Below are 25,870 nucleotides of genomic sequence, written 5' to 3'. Positions count from 1 at the left end.
CAAGCGCGCGATAAGCCATTGCAAATATCAAACGGTCGTATATTAATAACTACTGTAATCGCCAGGAAGTTGATCGCAAGCACGCAAACGTGCATGCATTGTGTTTTACAGGTGCCGGATGTCAGGTTGCGGGATGGAGTTCCGTGCCTTTTGCACATGGTCGGTCGGTACACGGATTATTAGGCCTAATGCTCTTCGTGGATGACACTGGAATCGTCCGATGATGTCCAATACGTGCTCGACTGGAGACAGATGTGATGATCGAGCAAGCGAAGGCAACACGCCGACACTGTAGAGCATGTTGGGGTACAACGACGGTATGTGGGCGAACATTATCTTGTTGGAAAACTCTACCTGGAATGCTGTACATGAGTGACAGCAGAACAGGTCGAATCACCAGAGTGACGTACAAATTTACAGTCAGGGTGCGTGGAATAAATACTGCTGTCATATGAAATAGCAACCCAAGCCACCGCACCAGGTGTAGGTCCAGGTTGGTTTGCAGACTTCTTGACTAACGTCAACTCACTACGTCCAATCTCAAATGTAAGACTCATGACCGTTAGTGAGTGTATTTAAAGCAAACATGATTTACATCCTTATAGCGGCGCTACTAGCGCCTCTCTTATGCGACTGGCACGAAATTTTAATAGACATCTTTCAGATGTAGAAACATGCCTAGCAACTTTTGTTTATGTTGCACAGCTCTTTTTTCGTGTTGCCATTTTTTCTCCGTCAGTGTATTAGTTTAATATATTGTCATAAAATTTGACCATCAGAGAGATGCGCATGAATTGTTGTAGATTATTAAATTGCAGGGTGCATTGTGAATTTTGTGGGGAAGCTACTACAAAATCTAGCGATACCCTCTCCTAGAGCTGGAGCACGTAGGCCAAATGTTAAAATGTGTTTGTTATCTTATTGGACTTAACTGTTAAGGTCATCAGTCCTTAAGCTTACACACTACTTAACCTAAATTATCCTAAGGACAAAAACACACACCAATGCCCGAGGGAGGACTCGAACCTCCGCCGGGACCAGCCGCACAGTCCATGACTGCAGCGCCGGAGACCGCTCGGCTAATCCCGCGCGGCAGCACATAGACCAAAAATGGAACTGAAAGCGAGAATACGTGCCCTCCAGGAACAGTTAGAAGGTGCCAGACAAGAACTGGAGAGCCTACGGAGGAAGAGGATGGAGAAGTGGGACCTGAAAGGTGGCAAAAGTTTTGTTTTGTAGGCATAGAGAAAAGAAACGTTTGGTGCAAAACTAAAAAGTTGTCAAACAGTCACAAAAGAGATGACTGAAGAAAATAAAGAAGAAGACAGTATCTTTGACAAGATTTCTATTAATCTTGCTTACGCGATTGGAGCGAAGATAAGCTTTTATTTATTAAGTAACTTAATGCACTAGACCCAGTAAAATAATAATGTACTATTAGTTTCGTTCTGCAGACTACACAGAAAACAAACGACTGTGAAAGATGAAGTACGAGAATGAGAATGAGTATACCAAAGCTTAAGTATATGAAAGAACATAAGTGACTTGTGTTATGATCTCATCTCCGACATCAAGTATTCGGTCTATCGTATAAATTGCTCCAGTTAACTGTGCAGCGGAAACCGTATAATACTGAACGCATGCAGGTGCATCGCTGTTGAAGTGCTTATGCGAACGTCCTAGTAATGCAATCTGGACGGGACGGCAGCTGCTGCGTACAGTGGTCGGTGTCTTCGTCCGACTTGGCTCGAGAGTCATGATAATCACATTGGAAAACGCAAGGGCTGCTTGTCGGTAGAAATAACATAAAAGCGAGTTCCACAAAAAATTCATTCGATTTCATGATACAGAATTCAGGACCAGAGAACTGCGCGGTGCCAAGCTGTCCGTCATGTCACCCGTTGTAAACCGTCATGTAGATACGGTGTGGAGGAGTATCAGGTTATCACACCGCTCTCTCGGCCGTTTTCGGCTATCCAAACCTTGTAGCCGCTACGTCTCACTCAAGTAGCTCCTTAATTGGCATCACAAGGCTGAATCGTCACCGTCACAGTCCTCCCATCACGGAAAAATATCTGACAGAACTGCGAACTAGTGCTCTCTGTATGGCGTTCAGTCATGCTGATCACTCAGCTACGGACGCAGTTATATCTTCCACAAGTACAGACACAAGACTCAGTGATGTACTTTGTGCAGCCAGTTCCCCCGCTCGCTAGTTCAGAAAGCAATGTGCGCGGTCACAGGGAGAGAGACACACAATCAGCAAAGAATGCATGTGTTTTGCGGCGTTTCCCGAGTAAAGACTTACAGCGAATTCTCGTTTTGCGGTAAAAACGGTTACAGGAAACAAGTACACGAATGTGTTGGAGATACTGCTTTTTTCACAATTAGGAGAACCCGCCGAGAATTTCACTTTCACCTGTACGTAATAGCGTTTCTTTACGGTGACCGTGGGTCTGACATTGTGGCACAGGCCTCTAAGGTAGTCTGATCTCTGATTAAGTGACTGTTTTGTGGAGGTTTGAGAAATACTGCCCTTCTAAGAACGCCGGATGAAATGCATTGCATCACAGCAACAGCATTTAATACAGTAACTTCTAGAAGTATGAGTCGAGTTTGACTATCGTCTGGACCTTCGTTGTAAGCCCGTTGGAAAGCGCAATGAAAACAAATAGAAGCCAATTAAAAATTTAAATCGAAATGTAACTGTAAAAAGTACCCTAAGGATGTACAGGGAGTAGACAAATATACGGAAACACCAGGAAACACTACACATGTATAACAGAGTGAAGGAAACCACTGCCATTCAAAACTGCTTTCAGTCGTTCCACAGTAGACAAATACAGGTTGTGTGTGGTTTTCAGTACAATCCTGTACCATTCTTCGTGCAAAATAGTGACAAGTTTAGGAAACGGTGACGGAGGTGGTTAGCGATCACGGACTGTTCTTTCCAAAGTAGACCACAAAAGCTCAATAATATTTAAATCTGCTCACTGTGGTGGCCAGGCGAGATGTTGCAATTCGTTTCCGTCCTCACAGAACCTAACATAGACAATGTGGACTGTGTGCGCAGCAGCCCTGTCATCTTGGAGCACTTCAGAACCACTGGTGAACAAGCATTGTACCACTGGATGGACGTGATCAGCCAAAATGTTCACACAATCTTTGGCGGTAATGCGACGTTGCAGAAGTACCCATAGAAACAAGAAATTCCGGTGCCAAGATATGGCTTTCCAGATCGTCAACGTACGCTCACCATGTTTCACTCTCGGAACGTAAACTCGGCTAGAAGTTGGAAATAGTGTGAAACAAGACTCATCTGACGAAATGATTTCCTTCTATTGATTTGGGGGAGGGGACCAAACAGCGACGTCATCGATCCCATCGGATTAGGGAAGGATGGGGAACGAAATCGGCCGTGCCCTTTAGAAGGAACCATTCCGACATTTGCTGAAGCGATTTAGGGAAATCACGGAAAACATAAATCAGATTGGGCGGAATGCCAGTACAGTGTGCTAAACTCTGCTCCACGTCGCTCGGTTGCTTCAGTGACGAGTGGGTTTGGAGTTCCGGCTCGCGCAGCAATTCCTAGCTTATTGAATTCTCTTCGTCTTCGTTTTGATGTTGGTAGGGATCACAAGTGCTACATTTTGGTCTATAGTCACTTTTTAACTGTCATCCTGTTATTTTTCGCCACAAACAGTAACAAATCGTCTGTCATGTTCGCTCAACTCATTTTCCTGTTCACGTTGTGACTCATCCACTATCATTGTATGCGGTATAAATCATCGGTACCGTGCCTCTTGAAACATCAAACACTTTGGCTACCTTGGCTACGGAAGCACCAACCACTAGAGCAGCAATAATTTGCCCACGTTAGGTCACCTAGCTCCAAAATCAGAGGATACTGTAAAGGTGCCGGTCGAGGTCAAATACGGCAGCGCAACTTGTAGGCTCGGCTAGTATCTGGATTTATGTTTAACCATGCAATTCTCACGCGTTTATATATATTTTTTTCAATTTTTGAAAATCTGCTAGATATCGAAAGTACGAAGTCGTAGTCCTATGCCCAAGTAAAAAGTCACCCCAAATTTCTGTGTTCATCCCTGTAGAAAGCACCCTACTATGAAATAACACGAATCTTTTAGAAACATCCTGTACTTTCCATTTCAAATACGCTATCGGCAGATTGCTGTCGAAAACGGTCTGTTCTGGAAATCAAATGGAATTGATTGTTTCATTTCTAACAGACAAGATCCTGTACACTAAACTTAATATCTTTCATTATTTCGGTTTTCTTGAAAGGACCAGTATCGACTTTTGCTTACAAATGAAATATGTGTTAGATTTATATATGCATTACTCTGATAGTACCATGATCTTTATAAATCGAAATTTCATACGTATGACAAATTCAGCTGTCCTGGACCTATCACTCCACTTAAGCCGGACTAACGTCATTGTGCTTTTTGACGACGACGACACGTATATTGTTGCGTTTCTTTCGTGTGACAGACCTTGACTAGCCAGATATGTAAGTGACCTGTCAGGGCTCGCAAGAGAGGGTGTTCCTAGGCGTAGGTGTAAAACAATACCACCTTTTTGAAAAAACTGTCCTTGTCTAACGAGAGGGTCAGTTCAAGTTAAAGAAATACAGAAGAATCACTAAGTGGTCACCAGAATATTATTATTATTATTATTATTATTATTATTAGAACTTTGGGTATGTGCCTGGAATTCACTATAAATGAAAAAAGTAGCGTAATATCAAACCACTTCAGTAATACTAGTATCAATGTTAGTGATTGACAGCGTGTAACCAAATGGATGCCCAAAATGTGCGGTTTGATGGTTTTTCTAAGATGCACACTGACTAGTTAAGACTCAAATAAACTGTTGGTTGATAGTAAACGCCGATCAAAACAGGTACAGAATGCTCTTTGAATAATTACATTAAGTGTTATAGCATGATTAGCAAATGTACTCCTGTCGTATCCTAGTTTATACCATACTTCAACTACGCTTGTACTCTTTAAAAGGCTTTCAAAATTCACTAAACCTGACAACATAATCCGCAAGTATACCATCTAATTTGAACATATGAATGTCTCACCACAAAAAATTTAGAGAAACAACTGTGTAACTATCTGTGCAATGAGTGTTGTATTAAATGTTCCTTACTGTATATCAGAAGTGCAGTCCCTAAACTTCAAGTCGAATAGAAGCTTTACACACGTCATTTAATTACTATTAGGTTCTGTATCCTAAGTAACTCACACACTATTCACACAGAAATTGGAAATGAATGTCACAGTATCTCTATTTGCAGTGAAGCACATTTGACATTCTCTCCTTTTAATCTCGTTACTTAGTTGACCACAGTTCTCCATCCTTTAATTACTTTTAAATTATAACTATATAGCATACGCTGGTAACAGGAGGATAGTTCCAGTCATTTTATAGTAGATGAAGTATCTATATCTGATCCTTGTACTAACCAATACTTATTAATTTTGCATTTGTCCAACAACAGAGAGATTACAAGCTGTTCATGCATATAAATGATGTTACTGTTGTGATCTTCAGTCCAGAGACTGGTTTGATGCAGCTGTCCATGCTACTCAATTCCTGTGCAAGCTTCTTCATCTTCAGTGTTACTTTGCTTCCAAAGTAGCAAACTGAGCAGTTAACTTCATCGCTAGTTCAAATCTGCTACTACTGATTGCATTCAACTTTCTTTGATTAATACTTTCTCTATATTCTGTGTTCATTGGACCATTTCATTAGACAGGCCTCGTAATTATTTCTCACTTCCACTGTGCATAGTAAAGTCATAAGCTAATCTTCTAATTCGTTCTTTCATCCTGAATTTTATACTACTCCTTAGCATTTCTTTTACATCCGTTAATGCGCCTTCAATGCACAGCATGAACAGTAGGGGGAGGGTGGGGGAAGACTGTATTTATGCCTTACACCAAAATTAAACGCATCTCTTACCCTGTTCTGTAAATCCTTAAATGTGACTTCATCTGGCCGTCCTTCCTGCGTTGAATGTTTTATATTATATTATCATTTCACACTTATTTTCAGGTAAACGGAGTTGATGAGTGAGTCGGTGTAAAACAATACCGGTACTGAATAAGGATCGGAACGTCTCTTTGCAATCTAAAATGTTACAGTATTTATCGCAGTCTCTTATTGTCATTGTATATCACTCTTCTGCGCCACTGGCTCTCCCAACCGCTTGTCTGGCACTCATCGGCGACCCGATCAACTGAAGACCGGCTGCTGGGTGATCATCTGCGGGGAACGCGCCTTCCCATGGGCATCTCCTCGCCCCGCCTAGCCCCGGCCTGGTGAGTTCAAGTGTTGATCCCTCATAAATTAAATAACGTTATCAGATCGGTGACGACCGAACGTCTGCCGACATTAGCATCGCACACGTCCTGCCCAGCCGCCCCATAAATCTCAATGGAACGTCATTGCGTCCAATCCGATCGTATCGCGCATCGGCCGGAGCATTAAGTGGGTCCCTATTTCAGTTCTCCGAACGACAGTATCGATTCTGAGCTACTAAATTGGGTGTAATGGTCGCGACCGGGGAGCAATTTGGCCTCCCGTCCCACAGCCGTTCCGGCCTTAAAAACTCAGTATTGAGTTATCTCGGAACCGATTCCTCGTTCCAGATACACGAGAAATGCCCCGGAAAGTTGTCTGTTATCCCACAATTTAGCACTAAGAGTATTAGCTGCTCTGTCGTACTCAGCTACGAATAAACGCCAGCAAAAAGTGAAACGCTCTTGAGTTGTACGTCAGGTTGTTTGCGTTATTTCAAGGCATACAGCGAATAAAATAACTGGTGGACGTCACCCGCACCCGCTGACGTTTACTGTTACCTGTACTACTAAATCATTTTTATTCCTCAATAGATAAGAGATATCTATGTGTGTGAGAGGCTTATTTATTTTTTCCTTTTTGTGTGAAACACCTAAGCCATAACTAATGACAAAATTATGATTTTTTTGTATGTATCTTTTTGATTTATTCATGCCAAGAATTTACTGAGAGACACCTTTCGCGCCACGTATTCATGCGCCCATTGATAAGCACTTGTCTGTGTCTTATCGATTGCTTGTCTTCTAGAGAACCTTACCTTTGATGGGAACTGCAAGGCACGCCTAACGCAAGTCGATTAAATTAAACCAGCCAACAGAAATACCTGGCAGGCAGAATCGGTTTGCGGGGACCGAATAATCAGCAGACAAAAAGATACATCCCTACTTATTTTTGTTCCGCCTCCGTGACTGTGTAGTCACCGTGGCCGTATGCCATGCCAGAGACCCGGATTCTATTTCCGGCTGGGTTGGTGATAGTCTCCGTTTTTTTCTGCTCTTTGTGTTTTATTCCCTTTTACAGTTTGCGTGAAACACTTCGAAATTAACGTCCTACTTATGTTCCGTTATCTGAGCTTGAAGTTGATTATATCACTGCTTTTTCACTTACTAAATTTTATCATGGGCGTTAATACGAATTTAGGGTTATTTATTTGCCTTTTGTCTAAATCTGGTCATTTAAAGTCATGCGGTCCGTTGAAGGACACTTGTATGTGAAACATGTGGTTTTGTATTCATTTTTTGAACAATATGTATTAAGTATAATTTGCTATTGTCAATAGCCTTGTCGCTGTGGTAAGACCGGTTTCCGTCAGATCACTGAAGTTAAGCGCTGTCGAGCAGGGCTAGCAGTTGTATGGGTGACAATGCGGTCAGCCGAGCGCTGATGGCATGTGGGGTACACTCAGCCCTTGTCAGGCAAGCTGAGGAGCTTCTTGATCGAGAAGCTGCGGCTCTGATCTCGTAAACTGACAAGCGGTCGGGAGAGCGGTGTGCTGAGCACATGTATCCCCATATCCGCATCCATGATGCATGTTGGCTGAGGATGACACGGCGGCCGGTCGGTGCCGTTGGACCTTCATGACCTGTCCGAGCGTAGTTCGTTTTCCCGGCGGGGTCAGGGATTTTCTCTACCTCGTGATGACTGGGTGTGGTGTGATGTCCTTAGGTTAGTTAGGTTAAAGTAGTTTTGAGTTCTAGGGGACTTACTGTTCATTCTCTCTGATCTTTTTTCAAATCTTCGCATACAATCATTTAAGAATTCCATTTCAAGAAGAGAGAATAAACTGCCTCCAGCAATGACGCGACTTTTAAAATTTTCAGTTGTCTTTTTGAAGGAGTTTGAGGGGGATTCTAGATTTTTGCTGTCACACTAGCTCAGATTATATATGACAGAGATTTGTACGGCTGCCGCCACCTCTCGCATCCCATTCTCCATCGTTCACTGTCATTCCAGTCTCCTTCATTAAGACCTCTCGCCGCCATTGCTCCGTTGACGTCGTCTTCCCAGCACCTCGCAGGTCTACCGCGCTTTCTTCTTTGATGTGGAGTCTATTGCCATACCCGTTTTGGCCATCTTGTGTCTGGCATACGCTGTAAGTGACCATACCAGAGTAGGCCCTTCCTTTCTTTGTAATCTAGGATTGTGCTTTTGACATTCATAACCTCTCTGATCCTATCATACATACATTTACACTGCACGAATTACACCTATTAGACACAAACAGCGACTAACTACGTGAGACTTGGTGTATGGATTATGGTTTCGGTTTCTTCTTGGTTCATGTTGTGTTAAGCCCTCCCCCCCCCCCTCTTTAGTTATTGTGTTTATCTACAAGAAAATTCCTTGTCAGTACGAAATCTAAAACAAAAGTTAGTCAGATTGCATTTCTCCACTTATGCGTCAGATTTCATATCGAGGGGGATGATTTACGGCACTGAAAACCTGTCTCATGGACTCTTGTGAAATCACAAGAGAAAATGCAATGTAGGGATAAGATTTCAATGTGAAGGAAGGTAAATGTTACCCTGCGATGGTAATGCACACAACCACACTCTGTTACAGTCAATATTCTGTAGCATGAACAAGACATATGAGGAAGAATGGCATACAGCAATAGTTACGTTTCCAGCGATAGTAGTATATTTCTCAGTTCACAAGAAGTAAAACTTGATTGTCTTTAACATGCCTAAGTCCGCAGCTCGTGGTCGTGCGGTAGCGTTCTCGCTTCCCACGCCCGGGTTCCCGGATTCGATTCCCGGCGGGGTCAGGGATTTTCTCTGCCTCGTGATGACTGGGTGTTGTGTGATGTCCTTAGGTTAGTTAGGTTTAAGTAGTTCTAAGTTCTAGGGGACTGATGACCATAGATGTTAAGTCCCATAGTGCTAAGAGCCATTTGAACCATTAACTTGCCTAAAGTGATACAGAATCACCTTTTGAGATTCTACAAGCGCCAATCAGATGCCCGTATTCAAATTTAACATAAAAGTAAAATAACATATGCTTCAAAACTGGTCATTTATCATTCCTAAAATAGGGAGAGTTTGAAAAGCAGTTTGAAAGGGTGTGAAAAGAAGGGGTTCTCACTGGCTGATCTCGTATACGGGTGAAAGCAGTATATTCGACATTTCATTGCCTTGTGGTAGGTCCCGGCGGAGGTTCGAGTCCTCCCTCGGGCATGCGTGTATGTGTTCGTCCTTAGGATAATTTAGGTTAAGTAGTGTGTAAGCTAAGGGACTGATGATATTAGCAGTTAAATCCCATAAGATTTCACACATATTTGAACATTTCATTGCTTCCAGCTGTGAGAGAGATACGTTGCCTATCGATTCCATACGGCTCGACAAAACCACAAAAACAAGCTCGTGTTAACTGATGTGGGGCAATACTCAAAAATTTGATTGACTACATGCAAAATATGTCAACAACATTCTATTAAGAGAGGAAACCAGATTATTCGGACACCCCTATGTAAATGTCACTAGAGGTGAGCCCTCTAGTATAGAAGGAGGGAGGGGAGCCGGTGAAATTTCCAAAATTCGACGTGCCAGAACGCACCGCTTCAATCATACAGCCCTATCCGGCCCCCGCCATAAGAGTTAATACAAGCAACAGGTGCAACCGTCTGACGATGTAACAGTGTCATTTTGCTTCCCAGTTCTGATCGACTCACATCGGCACAAATCAATAGCCTTCATGACTGCCGCGACGTTCAAACAGTTGCATTGTAGCTGCCGGGTGAACGAATGTCCAGTATAAAAGCGTCCGCAAGGGGGGGGGGGGGGGGGGGGGGAGTTGGGGCTGGATTATAGGAACACGCTTTTTTTATTAATTACAAAGTTCTCTCACTTTGTAGCAATGGTTAGCGGAGAATCTACTGAAGTATGGATTTAGGGCTGCAAGCCAACGGGAGAAACTATTACTTTAGCGATCACTATGTATATTTGACGTTTTTTTATTGTATCTCTGTGAGATGAGAAAACTCGAGAAATTAGAGCTAATATGTACGATCATTCTTTCCACGCGACATCCGCGAGTGGAGTAGGCAAAGCGGTATCAGTTGCTGGTACCAGAAGTACCATCCGGTACACACCGTCAGATCGGGGAGTAGCGATAGTGATGTAGACGTTATCGGGAAATTCTTACGATCATAGACGTCAGCAGGCGGGAAGGGGAACAGGGGGCTCTGCCCTCTCTAAAAACCTGGAGTACAGAGTTTTGATTCAAAATTCTCATACATTTGTATATGTAATTTCCGTGATTCTGCAAAGCCTCCAGTTTAGCCTGTTGCAGCTGATCGCAGTGAGATATGTTACGGCAATCACCTTCTTCTCTTTAAAAAAATGTAGTACCGGGCATTCGATTCTTGAGCACTGGCTTCTTTCTTTCTTGTGAGTTGCTGCGCTTTCCATAACAATGAGCACGCTGCTGTTCCACAAATCAAAATTAGGCGGAAAAAAACCGTCCTTGTGTGCCTTGCCGACTGTCTTTATTGTTTTCTTCCAAGTTAGCATGAGGCTTTTACGAACTGTTGCGGAATCAAATTCCCCGTCACTGTCTTCTTAACGTAACCGACAATAGCTGAAACACGTGCGAATAAAAATCGTACGTCAGTATCGCAATTTATAACCGGTTTCGTCTCATTAACGAACCGTCCTCAGACCTAAATTAAAGGAAACTACGTCTAAAAAGTGAACAACAAAAAACACATTCATTGTTTGAATTTCCGTTATGCAGTACATTTTAATCTGAAATGTTGTTTTGGGAGTGGTAATCATTACAAGTCGTATTCTTCTGAGGCAAACTGAGGAGCTACTTGATTGAGAACTTGCGGCTTCAGTCTCGTGAGCTGACATTCGGCCGGGAGAGCGGTGTGCCGACCATATGCCCCTCCCCATCCACATCCAATGACGCCTGTGGACTCAGAATGACACGGCGGTCGGTCGGTACCGTTGGGCCTTGCAAGGCCTGTTCGCACGGAGTTTAGTTCTCTCTATTTCCTCCAAGGAAACAAGGAGAACGATCCTAGTTATCAGGGATTTGAGATGCTGATTTTGTTTTCGTTATTTGTCCATAAGGTGGTTCTGTTGTATCGTATTTAGTGTCCCACGGCAGAACGAGCTATGAATCAACGACAGACCTATTAATTACTCAGTGCTATTCAAAGACGTAAAGTACAATACGATGAAGCAGTGCCGGTACAGTGGTTCCTGGCCGTTGGACTGGAGGGGGAATTCTTATTCTATGGCCTACGAGGTCACCTGACCTGAATCCCTTTGATTATTTCCTATGGGGATATCTAAAGCCACTTGTGTTAAGACCCCAGGGGATACGGAGCTGGAATTAACTGCCAGATGTGTAACTGCCTGTGACATGATTCGAAACACACCAGGGTTATAAGTCAGGATGCGTCAGAATCTTGTTCACCGATGCCATGCTTGCACTGATGTTGACTGCCGTCTGTTTCAGCACATTTCGTATGATGCAGTAAAATGGTACGTTCATGGTGTCAATGATGGTATTTTTCAGTGAACTAATGTAAATAAAAGAACACACAGTAGTGTGATTTTATTCCTATTATCTCCTTAAGATGGCTTCTCTGACGACAGGCTCCCTACCTGTGAGGTGGGTACCCGTGGTCTAGGGGTGGCGTCTTCGGTCCCGGGTTCGATCCCCGCCACTGCCTAAGTTTTGATGAGGATGCAGAAGGCAATGGAAACCACTGGATTAAAGAGACGTAACGTGTATCCACAGGACATGTGGCCTGTAGTTGAACAAGTGTCATGATGATCTCTCCATTGGCAAAAGATTCCGGAATAGTTCCCCATTCGGATCTCCGGGAGGGGACTGCCAAGGGGGAGGTTACCATGAGAAAAAGATTGAATAATCAACGAAAGGATAATGTTCTACGAGTCGGGGCGTGGAATGTCAGAAGCTTGAACGTAGTAGGGAAACTAGAAAATCTGAAAAGGGAAATGCAAAGGCTCAATCTAGATATAGTAGGGGTCAGTGAAGTGAAGTGGAAGGAAGACAAGGATTTCTGGTCAGATGAGTATCGGGTAATATCAACATCAGCAGATAATGGTATAACAGGTGTAGGATTCGTTATGAATAGGAAGGTAGGGCAGAGGGTGGGTTACTGTGAACAGTTCAGTGACTGGGTTGTTCTAATCAGAACCGACAGCAGACCCACACCGACAATGATAGTTCAAGTATACATGCCGACGTCGCAAGCTGAAGACGAACAGATAGAGAAAGTGTATGAGGATATTGAAAGGGTAATGTAGTATGTAAAGGGGGACGAAAATCTTAATAGTCATGGGCGACTGGAATGCAGTTGTAGGAGAAGGAGTAGAAGAAAACGTTATAGGAGAATATGGGCTTGGGACAAGGGATGAAAGAGGAGAAAGACTAATTGAGTTCTGTAACAAGTTTCAGCTAGTAATAGCGAATACCCTGTTCAAGAATTACAAGAGTAGGAGGTATACTTGGAAAAGGCCGAGAGATGCGGGAAGATTTCAATTAGATTATATCACGGTCACACAGAGATTCCGAAATCAGATACTGGATTGTAAGGCGTACCCAGGAGCAGATATAGACTCAGATCACAATATAGTAGTGATGAAGTTCAAGACATTAGTCAGGAAGAATCAATACGCAAAGAAGTCGGATACGGAAGTTCTAAGGAATGACGAGATACGTTTGAAGTTCTCTAACGCTATAGATACAGCAATAAGGAATAGCGCAGTAGGCAACACAGTTGAAGAGGAATGGACGTCTCTAAAAAGGGCCATCACAGAAGTTGGGAAGGAAAACATAGGTACAAAGAAGGTAGCTGCGAAGAAACCATGGGTAACAGAAGAAAGGAGGAAGTACAAACATGTTCCGGGAAAATCAGGAATACAGAAATACAAGTCGCCGAGGAATGAAATAAATAGTAAGTGCCGGGAAGCTAAGACGAAATGGCTGCAGGAAAAATGTGAAGACATCGAAAAAGATATGATTGTCGGAAGGACAGACTGAGCATACAGGAAAGTCAAAACAACCTTTGGTGACATTAAAAGCAACGGTGGTAACATTAAGAGTGCAACGGGTTGCAAGTGCTACTCTGAGATGAAGAGGTTAACACAGGAAAGGAATTCGTGGCGGGCCGCATCTAACCAGTCAGTAGACTGACGACAAAAAAAAGTCCTGTTAAATTTTTGCACGGTCTTACGGGAACCCCCTGTATAGTGCCGTTTGTACTTACACGCAGGCATCAGTTTACAACATTATTTAAGTTTTATGTATGTAGTGGTTTTAGATGAAGCATAAATTCTTGAAGTACTTTACACGGTAAGCAATGTAAGGAACACCTAGACCGTAAGCTAGATGTGTATTATGTGTGTATTTTATGACTTCTGGATTTAGGACTTCGAATGTGATTGATTTCACTAACATATTACAAAGTAAGCGGAATATTGTTCTGTTCATTAGTCATCGGCTTATTGTATTTTATGTATATTGGACATATCAGCAGTTCATGCTACATTCTATAACAAATAGTTAAGTATAAGGCCACACTGATAAAATTTTCGTTTTTCTATATTATTTTTTTCTTTTGTAACACTTAATGGCTCAGATATAATATTTTGGTTAGCCGCGAATATAATGACTGGTTAGTTATCATAGCCATTCGTCGAGATGGTTGCATCTCGCACCTAGACCTTGGGTTACGATATTACTTTGTCCTAATATTCAATATTACGAATCTATGTTTTTTGATTTGTAATGCCATTATATTTTTCTCCGTTTAAAATAATGCATTGTCTCCAGTCGTACCTTCGACGTAATTCCATGGCATCCAGTACTTGTTGTTTTTTTTATTATTTAACGAACCGGTAATATTTAATGTTCCTTTACTACTAATGTACTAATATGAACATAATTTCTTGCATTTATATGACGTAAATTTATAAAACAATTTCATTATATTATCATTCCTTCTCTTACTAGAGTCACGTCTGTATTAAATATGTTGCATTATAGCGCCATTCGGCAGTTTGTGTTTTCGTGTAGCCATGACGCTACACGTCAGCCAGCTAGCTGAGAGCTGTTACGCAGACACTTGCTTCCCCTGTTATAAATATTAGAAGTGATATCATGTTTACATCCACTCACGGGCGATGCAACTATCATTGCTGTAGATCGTTTGTACAGATGTGGGAATACGGCCACTGTAACGAAATTTGATTAGTGATTAGCCGGCCGATGTGGCCGAGCGGTTCTAGGCGCTTGTCTGCAACCGCTACGGTCGTAGGTTCGAATCCTGCCTCGGGCATGGATGTGTGTGATAGTTAGATAGGTTTAAGTAGTTCTAAGTTCTAGGGCACTGATGACCTCAGACGTTAAGCCCCATTGTGCTCAGAGCCATTTGAATTTGAACCATTAGTGATTAACGCTGTCAGTTTACAAAACCAACTAGGATTCTTCATTTTAGTTGAGGTATTTGATATTACTCACCTTATACTGTTATTATTGTGTCACGTTTTAGTATTTTTCCCATTGTGTCTACAATATTTGTTTTTATTTTACTAGGGCCACTTAGCTGTAATGATTGTCACATACTGGACAATATTTTAGACTGGTATTATTGTACAATGGAAATTCAAATACTGAATTATTTTTATATGCAGTCTTCTGTGTTTTAGGTCTGAGGATGGCTCGTCAATGAGCCGAAACCAGTACTGAATATAGAAAATTTGCGAAGTTGACGTAGGATATTTACACATCAGGTATTAAATCAACTGAGCGCCTATTATCCCATTTAGGTGCGCTCGTGAGCCGTGCTGGGATACCTAATGGTAAGGCAGCGGCTCCAGATAAGCGGGAAATCCGGATTTGAGTCTCAGTCCAGCACAATTTCTCATTGTCGTCATTCCATTACACAGCTGATGGTTGTCCATATTCGCAAATGCGGATACATTTCACCTATTCCATAGCTGCTGTCGTCGCCGCGGTGTCAGTGAATATTGCATATTCTGAACAACACACGCACTGCAATATCATATATATTTAAAATGGAGCACTTTTTTAAACATTTTCTCGTTTACATGCATAAACCCAAGTGGTAAAGTAATTAGACTTCTGAAGCTCCGTTGCTATTCACAATATACATAAATGACCTAGTGGATGACATCGGAAGTTCACTGAGGCTTTTTGCAGATGATGCTGTGGTGTATCGAGAGGTTGCAACAATGGAAAATTGTACTGAAATGCAGGAGGATCTGCAGCGAATTGACGCATGGTGCACGGAATGGCAATTGAATCTCAATGTAGACAAGTGTAATGTGATGCGAGAACATAGAAATATAGGTCCCTTATCATTTAGCTACAAAATAGCAGGTCAGCAACTGGAAGCAGTTAATTCCATAAATTATCTGGGAGTACGCATTAGGAGTGATTTAAAATGGAATGATCATATAAAGTTGATCGTCGGTAAAGCAGATGCCAGACTGAGATTCATTGGAAGAATCCTAAGGAAACGCAATCCGACAACAAAGGAAGTAGGTTACAGTAAGCTTGTTCGCCCACTGCTTGAATACTGCTCAGCATTGTGGGATCTGCACCAGATAGGGTTGATAGAAGAGATAGACAGAATCCAACGGAGAGCAGCGCGCTTCGTTACAGGAAATTTAGTAATCGCGAAAGCGTTACGGAGATGATAGATAAACTCCAGTGGAAGACTCTGCAGGAGAGACGCTCAGTAGCTCGGTACGGGCTTTTGTTAAAGCTCCGAGAACATACCTTCACCGAAGAGTCAAGCAGTATATTGCTCCCTCCTACGTATATCTCGCGAAGAGACCATGAGGATAAAATCAGAGAGATTAGAGCCCACACAGAAGCATACCGACAGTCCATCTTTCCACGTACAATACGAGACTGGAATAGAATGGAGAACCGATAGAGGTACACAGTGTACCCTCCGCCACACACCGTCAGGTGGCTTGCGGAGTATGGATGTAGATGTAGATGTAGAAGTTGTTCTATAAAGGGGAACTAGATTTTCTGAATTATGGGAGCTTTAACGTTTGGTGGTCTCTAAAACTCATACCTTAAGGCTCGATGCACACAAGCGAGTAACAGGCTGCAGGATCGCAGCGGTAATTATGCAGGAGTAGAGATGGGAATCAAGTCAGTATTCACGTAGGCAGGAGAAAGCAGGTAGTATTTGCTTATTTCTTTGGTGAATACGTTAAGCAACGCAATAGGAGGTTTTGGACTCAATCAATGGTTACTTCACTACTGCTGAAAGTAGTATTTATGCGTTTAAGAGAAGACGAAGGTAAATTCTTTATTTTCCAATGAACGTATTGTAGTTTGATGAATTGTCAGTAAAACAACAGCTGCAGCGTGAACTGTTCATCGTTTCCAGATATTTTGGCGGTGGCTGCACTCTAATTAGTCTGTATTATCAATACAGAATCGGCCACACAACAGTGTATAAAATACTACGGGAAGTTTGTAAATCTGTGTGTCTTGCATGCATAAGGGATACCGAATGTCACAAAATAAAGCTAGCAGAATAAATAAATAAATAAATGCGCTGTGTTTGAAACGCGTGATATCTAATCTGAATAAAGAAATCTGTTCATCTCATGGAGGATGTTCACTAACAACAAAAGAAATATCTTCGCGATTACTTCGTAGGCGACGCTGACAAAGTACTGTGGCAGGACAAACGTACCTGCTGCCATCGTGGGGGAGTACCTTGAAACAGAAGATATCAGGCGAATGGACTGGCCTGCCTGTTCTCCAGACCTAAACCCCATCGAGCACGTTTGGGATGCTCTCGGTCGACGTCTTCAAACTCTTAGGACACTTCAGGAACTCCGACAGGCACTGGTGCAAGAATGGGAGTCTATACCCCAGCAGCTGCTCGACCACCTGATCCAGTGTATGCCAACCCGGTGTGCGGCCTGTGTTCGTGTGCATGGTGATCATATCCCATATTGATGTCGGGGTACAGGCGCAGGAAACAGTGGCGTTTTGTAGCACATGCGTTTTGGGGACAGTTTTCTCAACTTATCACCAGTACCGTGGACTTACAAAACTGTGTCGTGTGTATTCCTTATGTGCATTTGCTATAAGCGCCAGTTTTATGTAGTGTCACGTTGTGTGGCACCACATTCTGCAATTATCCTTAGTTTATGGGCATGAGTGTATATGGACACTTCGGAAGTCACCTTACGGTGCGTGGCGGAGGGTATCCTGTACCACTTCTAGGTATTTCCTTTCCTGTTCCACTCGGAATAGAGCTTTGCGTTCCTAGAGCACCTCCGTAACATTGAGGTGTTGTTCGAACTTACCGGTAAGAAATCTAGCAGACCGCCTCTGAATTGCTTCGATGTCTTCCTTCAGTCCAAACCTGGTAAGGATCCCAAACATTTGAGCAGTACTCAACAACAGGTCGCAACATCGTCGTATATGCGGTCTCTATTACGGGTGTACACTTTTTCCTAAAATTCAATAAACCGAAGTCGGCTATTCGCCTTCCCTGTCACAATCCTCACATGTTCGTTCCATTTCGTATCGCTTTGCAATGTTACGCCCAGATATTTAAACGACATGATTGTGTCAAGCAGGATCCTAGTAATGCTGTGTCCGACATCAGAGGTTTGATCTTCCTACTCATCCGCATGAACTTACATTTTTGCCTTCATGGGACATCTTCAGATTATCTTAAAGTTTTCCTTTTACAACAAATTAAAAATAATACAGCGGCTCTGTGCTAGACTGATACACTGATCGAATAAATGAACTCGCGTATTTCAATCTAGAATTGAGCCTTTTCATGGTTCTTAAAATGTTGGAAAAGGCAAAGGCCTCGGCGGATCCATCTGATACGAGGCGTGCTTCCGTCTACCACACAGACGCTTTATTATTTTTAGTATGTAATAAAAGGAAATTTTTAAGATGATCTTAAGGTGCCCCGCCAAGGCGACATGCTTTGTTAGTAAAGAATATGCTGCAAGCAAGGCTGTTTTTAATTCAAATATTTTTGCTTCGAATGATCGCTCTTGTCATATCCGGAGAATATTGACCTTTTCTCTTGGGACACCCGGTATATATACCTAACTTGCGGGTCTAAAACATACACTCCTGGAAATGGAAAAAAAACACATTGACACCGGTGTGTCAGACCCACCATACTTGCTCCGGACACTGTGAGAGGGCTGTACAAGCAATGATCACACGCACGGCACAGCGGACACACCAGGAACCGCGGTGTTGGCCGTCGAATGGCGCTAGCTGCGCAGCATTTGTGCACCGCCGCGTCAGTGTCAGCCAGTTTGCCGTGGCATACGGAGCTCCATCGCGGTCTTTAACACTGGTAGCAAGCCGCGACAGCGTGGACGTGAACCGTATGTGCAGTTGACGGACTTTGAGCGAGGGCGTATAGTGGGCATGCGGGAGGCCGGGTGGACGTACCGCCGAATTACTCAACACGTGGGGCGTGAGGTCTCCACAGTACATCGATGTTGTCGCCAGTGGTCGGCGGAAGGTGCACGTGCCCGTCGACCTGGGACCGGACCGCAGCGACGCACGGATGCACGCCAAGACCGTAGGATCCTACGCAGTGCCGTAGGGGACCGCACCGCCACTTCCCAGCAAATTAGGGACACTGTTGCTCCTGGGGTATCGGCGAGGACCATTCGCAACCGTCTCCATGTAGCTGGGCTACGGTCCCGCACAGCGTTAGGCCGTCTTCCGCTCACGCCCCAACATTGTGCAGCCCGCCTCCAGTGGTGTCGCGACAGGCGTGAATGGAGGGACGAATGGAGACGTGTCGTCTTCAGTGATGAGAGTCGCTTCTGCCTTGGTGCCAATGATGGTTGTATGCGTTTTTGGCGCCGGGCAGGTGAGCGCCACAATCAGGACTGCATACGACCGAGGCACACAGGGCCAACACCCGGCATCATGGTGTGGGGAGCGATCTCCTACACTGGCCGTACACCTCTGGTGATCGTCGAGGGGACACTGAATAGTGCATGGTACATCCAAACCGTCATTGAACCCATCGTTCTACCATTCCTAGACCGGCAAGGGAACTTGCTGTTCCAACAGGACAATGCACGTCTGCATGTATCCCGTGCCACCCAACGTGCTCTAGAAGGTGTAAGTCAACTACCCTGGCCAGCAAGATCTCCGGATCTGTCCCCCATTGAGAATGTTTGGGACTGGATGAAGCGTCGTCTCACGCGGTCATCACGTCCAGCACGAACGCTGGTCCAACTGAGGCGCCAGGTGGAAATGGCATTGCGAGCCGTTCCACACGACTACATCCAGCATCTCTACGATCGTCTCCATGGGAGAATAGCAGCCTGGATTGCTGCGAAAGGTGGATATACACTGTACTAGTGCCGACATTGTGCATGCTCTGTTGCCTGTGTCTATGTGCCTGTGGTTCTGTCAGTGTGATCATGTGATGTATCTGACCCCAGGAATGTGTCAATAAAATTTCCCCTTGCTGGGACAATGAATTCACGGTGTTCTTATTTCAATTTCCAGGAGTGTAGATTGATTCAAGTTGAAGCATCCTCTTGTATCTCCTTAGTTAAACAGTGAACCATTTCCTTAAGAGGAACAATACATACAAGATGATACACTTATGGCTACTGCGAACTGATTGAGCTTACCTGCAGCGGATACTTGCTGGCAGTCTTGCCATAGGAGACCATCAGCACACTGGCCGCCATCAGCAACCTGCAAAGAGACACGTGGCACATTAAACAGCTGCTCGTGCCCATTGCAGTAGCGCTCGGCGGTTGTGCTTACAATGTGTTACACACATTTCACTTCGAGACAAATTACCATTTAATACCAGTGAGAAGGAAATCGTCACCAAGCGCTGTCAGATCCTTTGTGAAGCTATAGAATCTATACCTATTAAAGGGCAAATGAAACTATATGTTCCAGCGAACTCTTCAAATCTCCAACGTCTATGATGTGTACATGCAGAGTGAAGTGACAAATGAAAATTTCTACTAAGGCTGGGATTAGAACTATGGTCTACTGCTCGCTAAGCAGATGCTCTAATCTCTACTCCCACCTGATACAGTGCCTCCACTGAACTGCACTGACTACTTACTCTAGCACGCCTAGCTCCTCAGTCAAAATTCAGGCAGGATCCCTCGTTTCATCCGATGCTGAGGTGCTGTCCCAGTAAATTTGCAAAGCCTCAGCAATGAGGTTCGAGTTGAAGGGGGAAATACGAAACTGGGCTGAGGCGTGATAGGGAATTCTGATTGGGGAGGGAAGTGTGTTAAGACAGTCCATGCAGTCGTGCAGAGCCATTATGCCATAGTGGCGTAGTGGTTAGTGCATCTGTCTAGTGAACAGGAATCCTGGCCTTGGTGCAAATTTTTATTTTCGCTTGAGCCTGAATATACCCATATTATAGTGTTAGCACTACTATCACGTAGCACACCTGTATGGTTTTCCTCAGGGCTTGGTGAAGGTGTTTGATTTGGTAGTGTTAATATTGATAACTAAATGAAAAACAATGCAGTTAGTGATGGATTAAGTTATTGCCTCCCAAGGCGTCTGACTCATTCAGGACGAATCTCCTTTCACTATTATTATGTTACACTAAAAAAGCGTAATGCAACAGTAACTGTCATCATCAACAGCAGCGTCGGCAGTAGTTGCGGCCACAATCTGACTTCCTTCAGGCGCCACTGCGCACTTCAGCGATACACATTCGTGTTTCTCCAGCATGCTCTCTAATATCACATGCTCACCATACGTTAGCTAGTCGACTCGGTCTTTTCTTAGATCTTGGAATTATTCGAGATCACTGAATGCTTCTAACATTGCTCCCTTTGCTGCCTCATTTTGCCTTCGTTCAGTTTTTGTATTCCAACTCGGTTTCGCCTACATACGTACTGCGCTCTTTCCTTTCGAGCAACCTCCTGGGTAGTTTACTACGGTGTGTCTTTCCAATCTCTAACAACCTTGCTCAGCACGTACCAGTGTTTGGCGTATTGTACTATGATACTGATTTGATTCAGCAAATTACTTCTTTTTTATATCTGCCATGTAATCGTGTAAGGTGTCAGGCAAATCCAACACCTTCCATGAAAACCCTGACATAATAAGCAAATCTAGTAGTATGTCACATAGCTCCGAATAAATCGTGACATTAAATTAACCAAAGTAATACAAGTAACGAGTGAGCAAATGGAATACCACAAACTAACACAAGAATGCCTAAATGCATGTCGTACCTTCCCACCGTGAGGCAGACGCAGTTCCGAGGAAAGAAACGAGGACAGAAGCCGAGAGCAGAACCGTGTTAAGCTAGAAGGCCCTACGATAACGGACGGACTGGACACCCACATCGCCAGCTAACCACTAGGGCTCACCATCCGCACGTTTTAGCGTGAGACTGTTTCGCGTCTCAGGTACGTCAAGGACAACCCCCAGCCCATGTTAAAAGCTAGAGCCCTCCAGAAAAGCAGTATAGATCTTACGATAACACAAAAAGGGCCACTACCACCCGCAAGTTTTAGTGTGAGACTTTTTCGCGTGTCTGTTACATTAGGACAATCCTCCAGCCCATGTTAAAAGATAGAGCCCTCCAGAAGAAGTATAGATCTCACGATAACGCTAAAAGGACCACACCAGCTGTAGGTTTTAGCGTGAGACTTTTTAGCGTCTCTGTTACGTTGCAAACTTTAAAAAACATTGCCCCACCACGAAAAGTATAACGTTCCTCATTGGATAGACAGAATTTTTGTAGGCGGAGCTTAAGGTTAACATTGAGACCCTGATTGGTCAGATGAAAACATAGCCAGATAGTTTTTTTAAAACTAACTTCGGTAAATTGTAGTATGGAGAAGTTAGAGGACAGTTGGTTCCGAGACGGCGAGCTGGATGGCTGCTGCGCCGGCCGCTGTCACCCTGACGCTGCCTAAACACCGACAAGGTAATGAACGCACGCGATGTCGCATTTTTGAGCGGATAAGGCTTCACTCAGAACTGCAGAAGACTCATCTGTTACACCCCTTTTTTTGCGTAATACTAGTGTCGATCGTTAATTAAAACTCATGCTGTTCACATTTGCCACTTGAAGTAAAGATCTGAAACGCGATGATTTTTCTATTTTATAGTTATTGAGAAGCCACATCAGCCACTTTAACTTACGACAGTTTAGATAAGTAATTAAAGATAATTGGGGGGTCACTGTAGACCATTTTGATAGTTTTTTCTTTTGTGAAATTTTCTCTTTTGTGAAACTTAATTTAAACCTAGATTATAGATGTGATATGGCATAGGTCACCCTTCGATCGATTGTAGAACTTGGAAACCCACTCAGGGAATATTCGTTCACATTTTTGTTGAACACAGTTGGTTTTTACCATCCTGTATTAAAACATTTCCTTTTATCAATAGTGCAATTTATAAACGATGTTTTGTGAGTAGAATAAAATTTCCAATGGTAAACTTAACTGCTTTTTCGACGTTATTTTACCAGCTAACTAAAAATAGGAAAGCCTTGAACCCTTTCCACTAAATTTAGTTAGTATTAAGATTCTTTTACAGGGAGTGCAGTGGAGCTGACGCTGAGATCATTTAGTATTTAGTTATATCATTGCTAGTCTCACTGAACTCTTCTGAATTCTACATGTCATGTGTGGTCTGGCGTCTCCTTACCAGCAACAGGTCCCAGGTTCAAACTAGTTAATTCCCTAAAAAGCACGCTAAGAGCGTCGTTACGCGAAAGAGGTAGGGAGACACGATATAGGACAAACAGACACCACCATGAATGTTTAGAATCGCTCGAGGAACACGTCCTCCTCACTTCAGTGCCATTACACTCATGGTGAGGTCTTCAGTCTCTTATATTTTTTTCCTGTTGTTCCCAGTGATTCCCAACAAGTACCTGATAACTTAACCACTTTACATTTTGAATGATTTTTTTTGGTGTAATGTACAAGCCTCATTGCTGTACGTCGACTGCTGATACACAATGATTTTATGTTTATTCCATTTAAGGCACACCAGAAGCTTAATTTTGCAAATGCTGTGTTGTTAAACAAAAGTACTAAAGGCCACTTTTGCATTTCTTTCATTTCTAATTTCTTTTCTCGTGCATTAATTCACACAACTGGCTCTATGGCTTAGAAAAATATAGAACGCTTTTTTTCTGGTGTAGGCACCGACCTTGCCGCAGTAGATACACCGGTTCCCGTCAGATCACTGAAGTTAAACGCTGTCGGGCGTGGCCGGCACTTGGAAGGGTGACCATCCGCGGCGCGATGCGATGTTGCCATCTTTCGGAGGCACTCAGCCTCCTGATGCACATTGAGGAGCTACTCGAACGAATAGTAGCGGCTCCGGTCAAAGAAAACCATCATAACGACCGGGAGAGCGGTGTGCTGACCACACGCCCCTCCTAGCCGCATCCTCAGCTGAGGATGACACGGCGGTCGAATGGTCTCGATGGGCCACTTGTAGCCTGAAGACGGAGTGCTACTGTGCTTTTTTTTCAGGACTGAATGTAATGGATGTGGAACACCACAGCCGTATTTTCGAGCCCGCATCTCGTGGTCGTGCGGTAGCGTTCTCGCTTCCCACGCCCGGGTTCCCGGGTCCGATTCCCTGCGTGGTCAGGGATTTTCTCTGCCTCGTGATGGCTGGGTGTTGTGTGATGTCCTTAGGTTGGTTAGGTTTAAGTAGTTCTAAGTTCTAGGGGACTGATGACCATAGCTGTTAAGTCCCATAGTGCTCAGACCAATTTGAACCCGTATTTTCGAAGTGTTGATTATTCAGATTTCAGCGCTACGTATTAGTCGTCTTTGGCCCTTTTGTTAGCGAAATAAGTACTTCCACTCATTGACTTATGTATCATAGGACCCATACATCAACTAGGTGCTGTGGGCAACTATTCGTCAGGAGTGTATATTCCGAACGTGTAGTCACCACTCTAATGAAAAATCGTAAACAGTCGCAGGTGAGTGACTATTTTTATTTATTTTTCCATTATGAACATATAGTGTAGACGTTCCTTCTTCCGACAAGGAACTAACTGTGCAGGACAAACACGAAGTTCCCTAATCGTTGAGAAAAAAGGAAGTACAAAGGTAGCAGGTTGCCGTTCACATCTTTACAATTTTTTTTACCATTTGTTTTCTAAAGGATTGTGAGTGAAGGAAAAAGACAGTTTAAGGCGACCGCTCCCGTAAAGCGGGAAGTACTTGTTCGAGTCCCAGGCCGGCACAAATTTTCATTGTCTCCATTCCCTTACTCAGCTGATTGTCGTTTGTATTCGCCACTGCGAATACATTTCATGTATTTCATAACCACTGTAGTCGCCTCATTGCCTGTTCTTTCAGACACGCATGCATATCCGAAGGTACATTGCATCGTTTCTCTTAACAACACAGGCACTGCAATATAGCAAGACCAGTTTCCTAGCCTGTCCTAAAAATGAGTTACTTTCACTAAAGACGTCGTATTTGTCCCGAGCGATCAGCAATACGTCACTAGCTTTGGTACCCCTGAATCATCTTCAGATCAAAAAACAAATGCAAACAAAATATGCACTGTCTGTCTGCTTTTATAAAGAAGTAGAAAATCTATATAAATGACCTGGGTGACAATCTGAGCAGTTCTCTTAGGTTGTTCGCAGATGATGCTGTAATTTACCGTCTACTAAGGTCATCCAAAGACCAGTAAGAGTTGCAAAGCGATTTAGAAAAGATTGCTGTATGGTGTAGCAGGTGGCAGTTGACGCTAAATATTGAAAAGTGTGAGGTGATCCACATGAATTCCAAAAGAAATCCGTTGGAGTTCGATTACTCGATAAGTAGTACAATTCTCAAGGCTGTCAATTCAACTAAGTACCTGGGTGTTAAAATTACGAACAACTTCAGTTGGAAAGACCACATAGATAATATTGTGGTGAAGGCGAGCTAAAGGTTGCGTTTCATTGCCAGGACACTTAGAAGATGCAACAAGTCCACTAAAGAGACAGCTTACACTACACTCGTTTGTCCTCTGTTAGAATATTGCTGCGCGGTGTGGGATCCTTACCAGGTGGGATTGACAGAGGACACCGAAAGGGTGCAAAACAGGGCAGCTTGTTTTGTATTATCACGAAACAGGGGAGAGAGTGTGGCAGATATGATACGCGATTTGGGATGGAAGTCATTAAAGCAAAGACGTTTTTCGTCGCGGCGAGATCTATTTACGAAATTTCAGTCACCAACTTTCTCTTCCGAATCCAAAAATATTTTGTTGAGCCCCTACATAGGTAGGAATGATCATCAAAATAAAATAAGAGAAATCAGAGCTCGAACAGAAAGGTATAGGTGTTCGTTTTTCCCGCGCGCTGTTCGGGAGTGGAATAGTACGGATATAGTACGATTGTTGTTCGATGCACCCTCCGTCAAGCACTTAAATGTGAATTGCAGAGTAATCATGTAGATGT

At 43.5% G+C, this 25,870-nt stretch overlaps 1 protein-coding gene across 1 annotated transcript in view; it reads right to left on the bottom strand.

Moving 5' to 3' along the window:
- The window catches only part of LOC126272046 (thrombospondin type-1 domain-containing protein 4), a 2,052,781-nt gene that overhangs the window by 1,214,857 nt on the left and 812,054 nt on the right, over positions 1 to 25,870 (bottom strand). Inside the window, exon 2 of the mRNA XM_049974560.1 lies at positions 20,073 to 20,139. Coding sequence (XP_049830517.1) covers positions 20,073 to 20,139 — 67 coding nt within the window. The remainder of the gene's footprint in view (positions 1 to 20,072; positions 20,140 to 25,870) is intronic.

Source organism: Schistocerca gregaria, chromosome 5 (genome assembly GCF_023897955.1).
Source record: "Schistocerca gregaria isolate iqSchGreg1 chromosome 5, iqSchGreg1.2, whole genome shotgun sequence".
In the NCBI taxonomy this organism is placed as follows: Eukaryota; Metazoa; Arthropoda; class Insecta; order Orthoptera; family Acrididae; genus Schistocerca; species Schistocerca gregaria.
The sequence above is the reverse complement of the archived record's forward strand: the minus strand, read 5'-3'. Positions and strand labels throughout refer to the sequence as shown.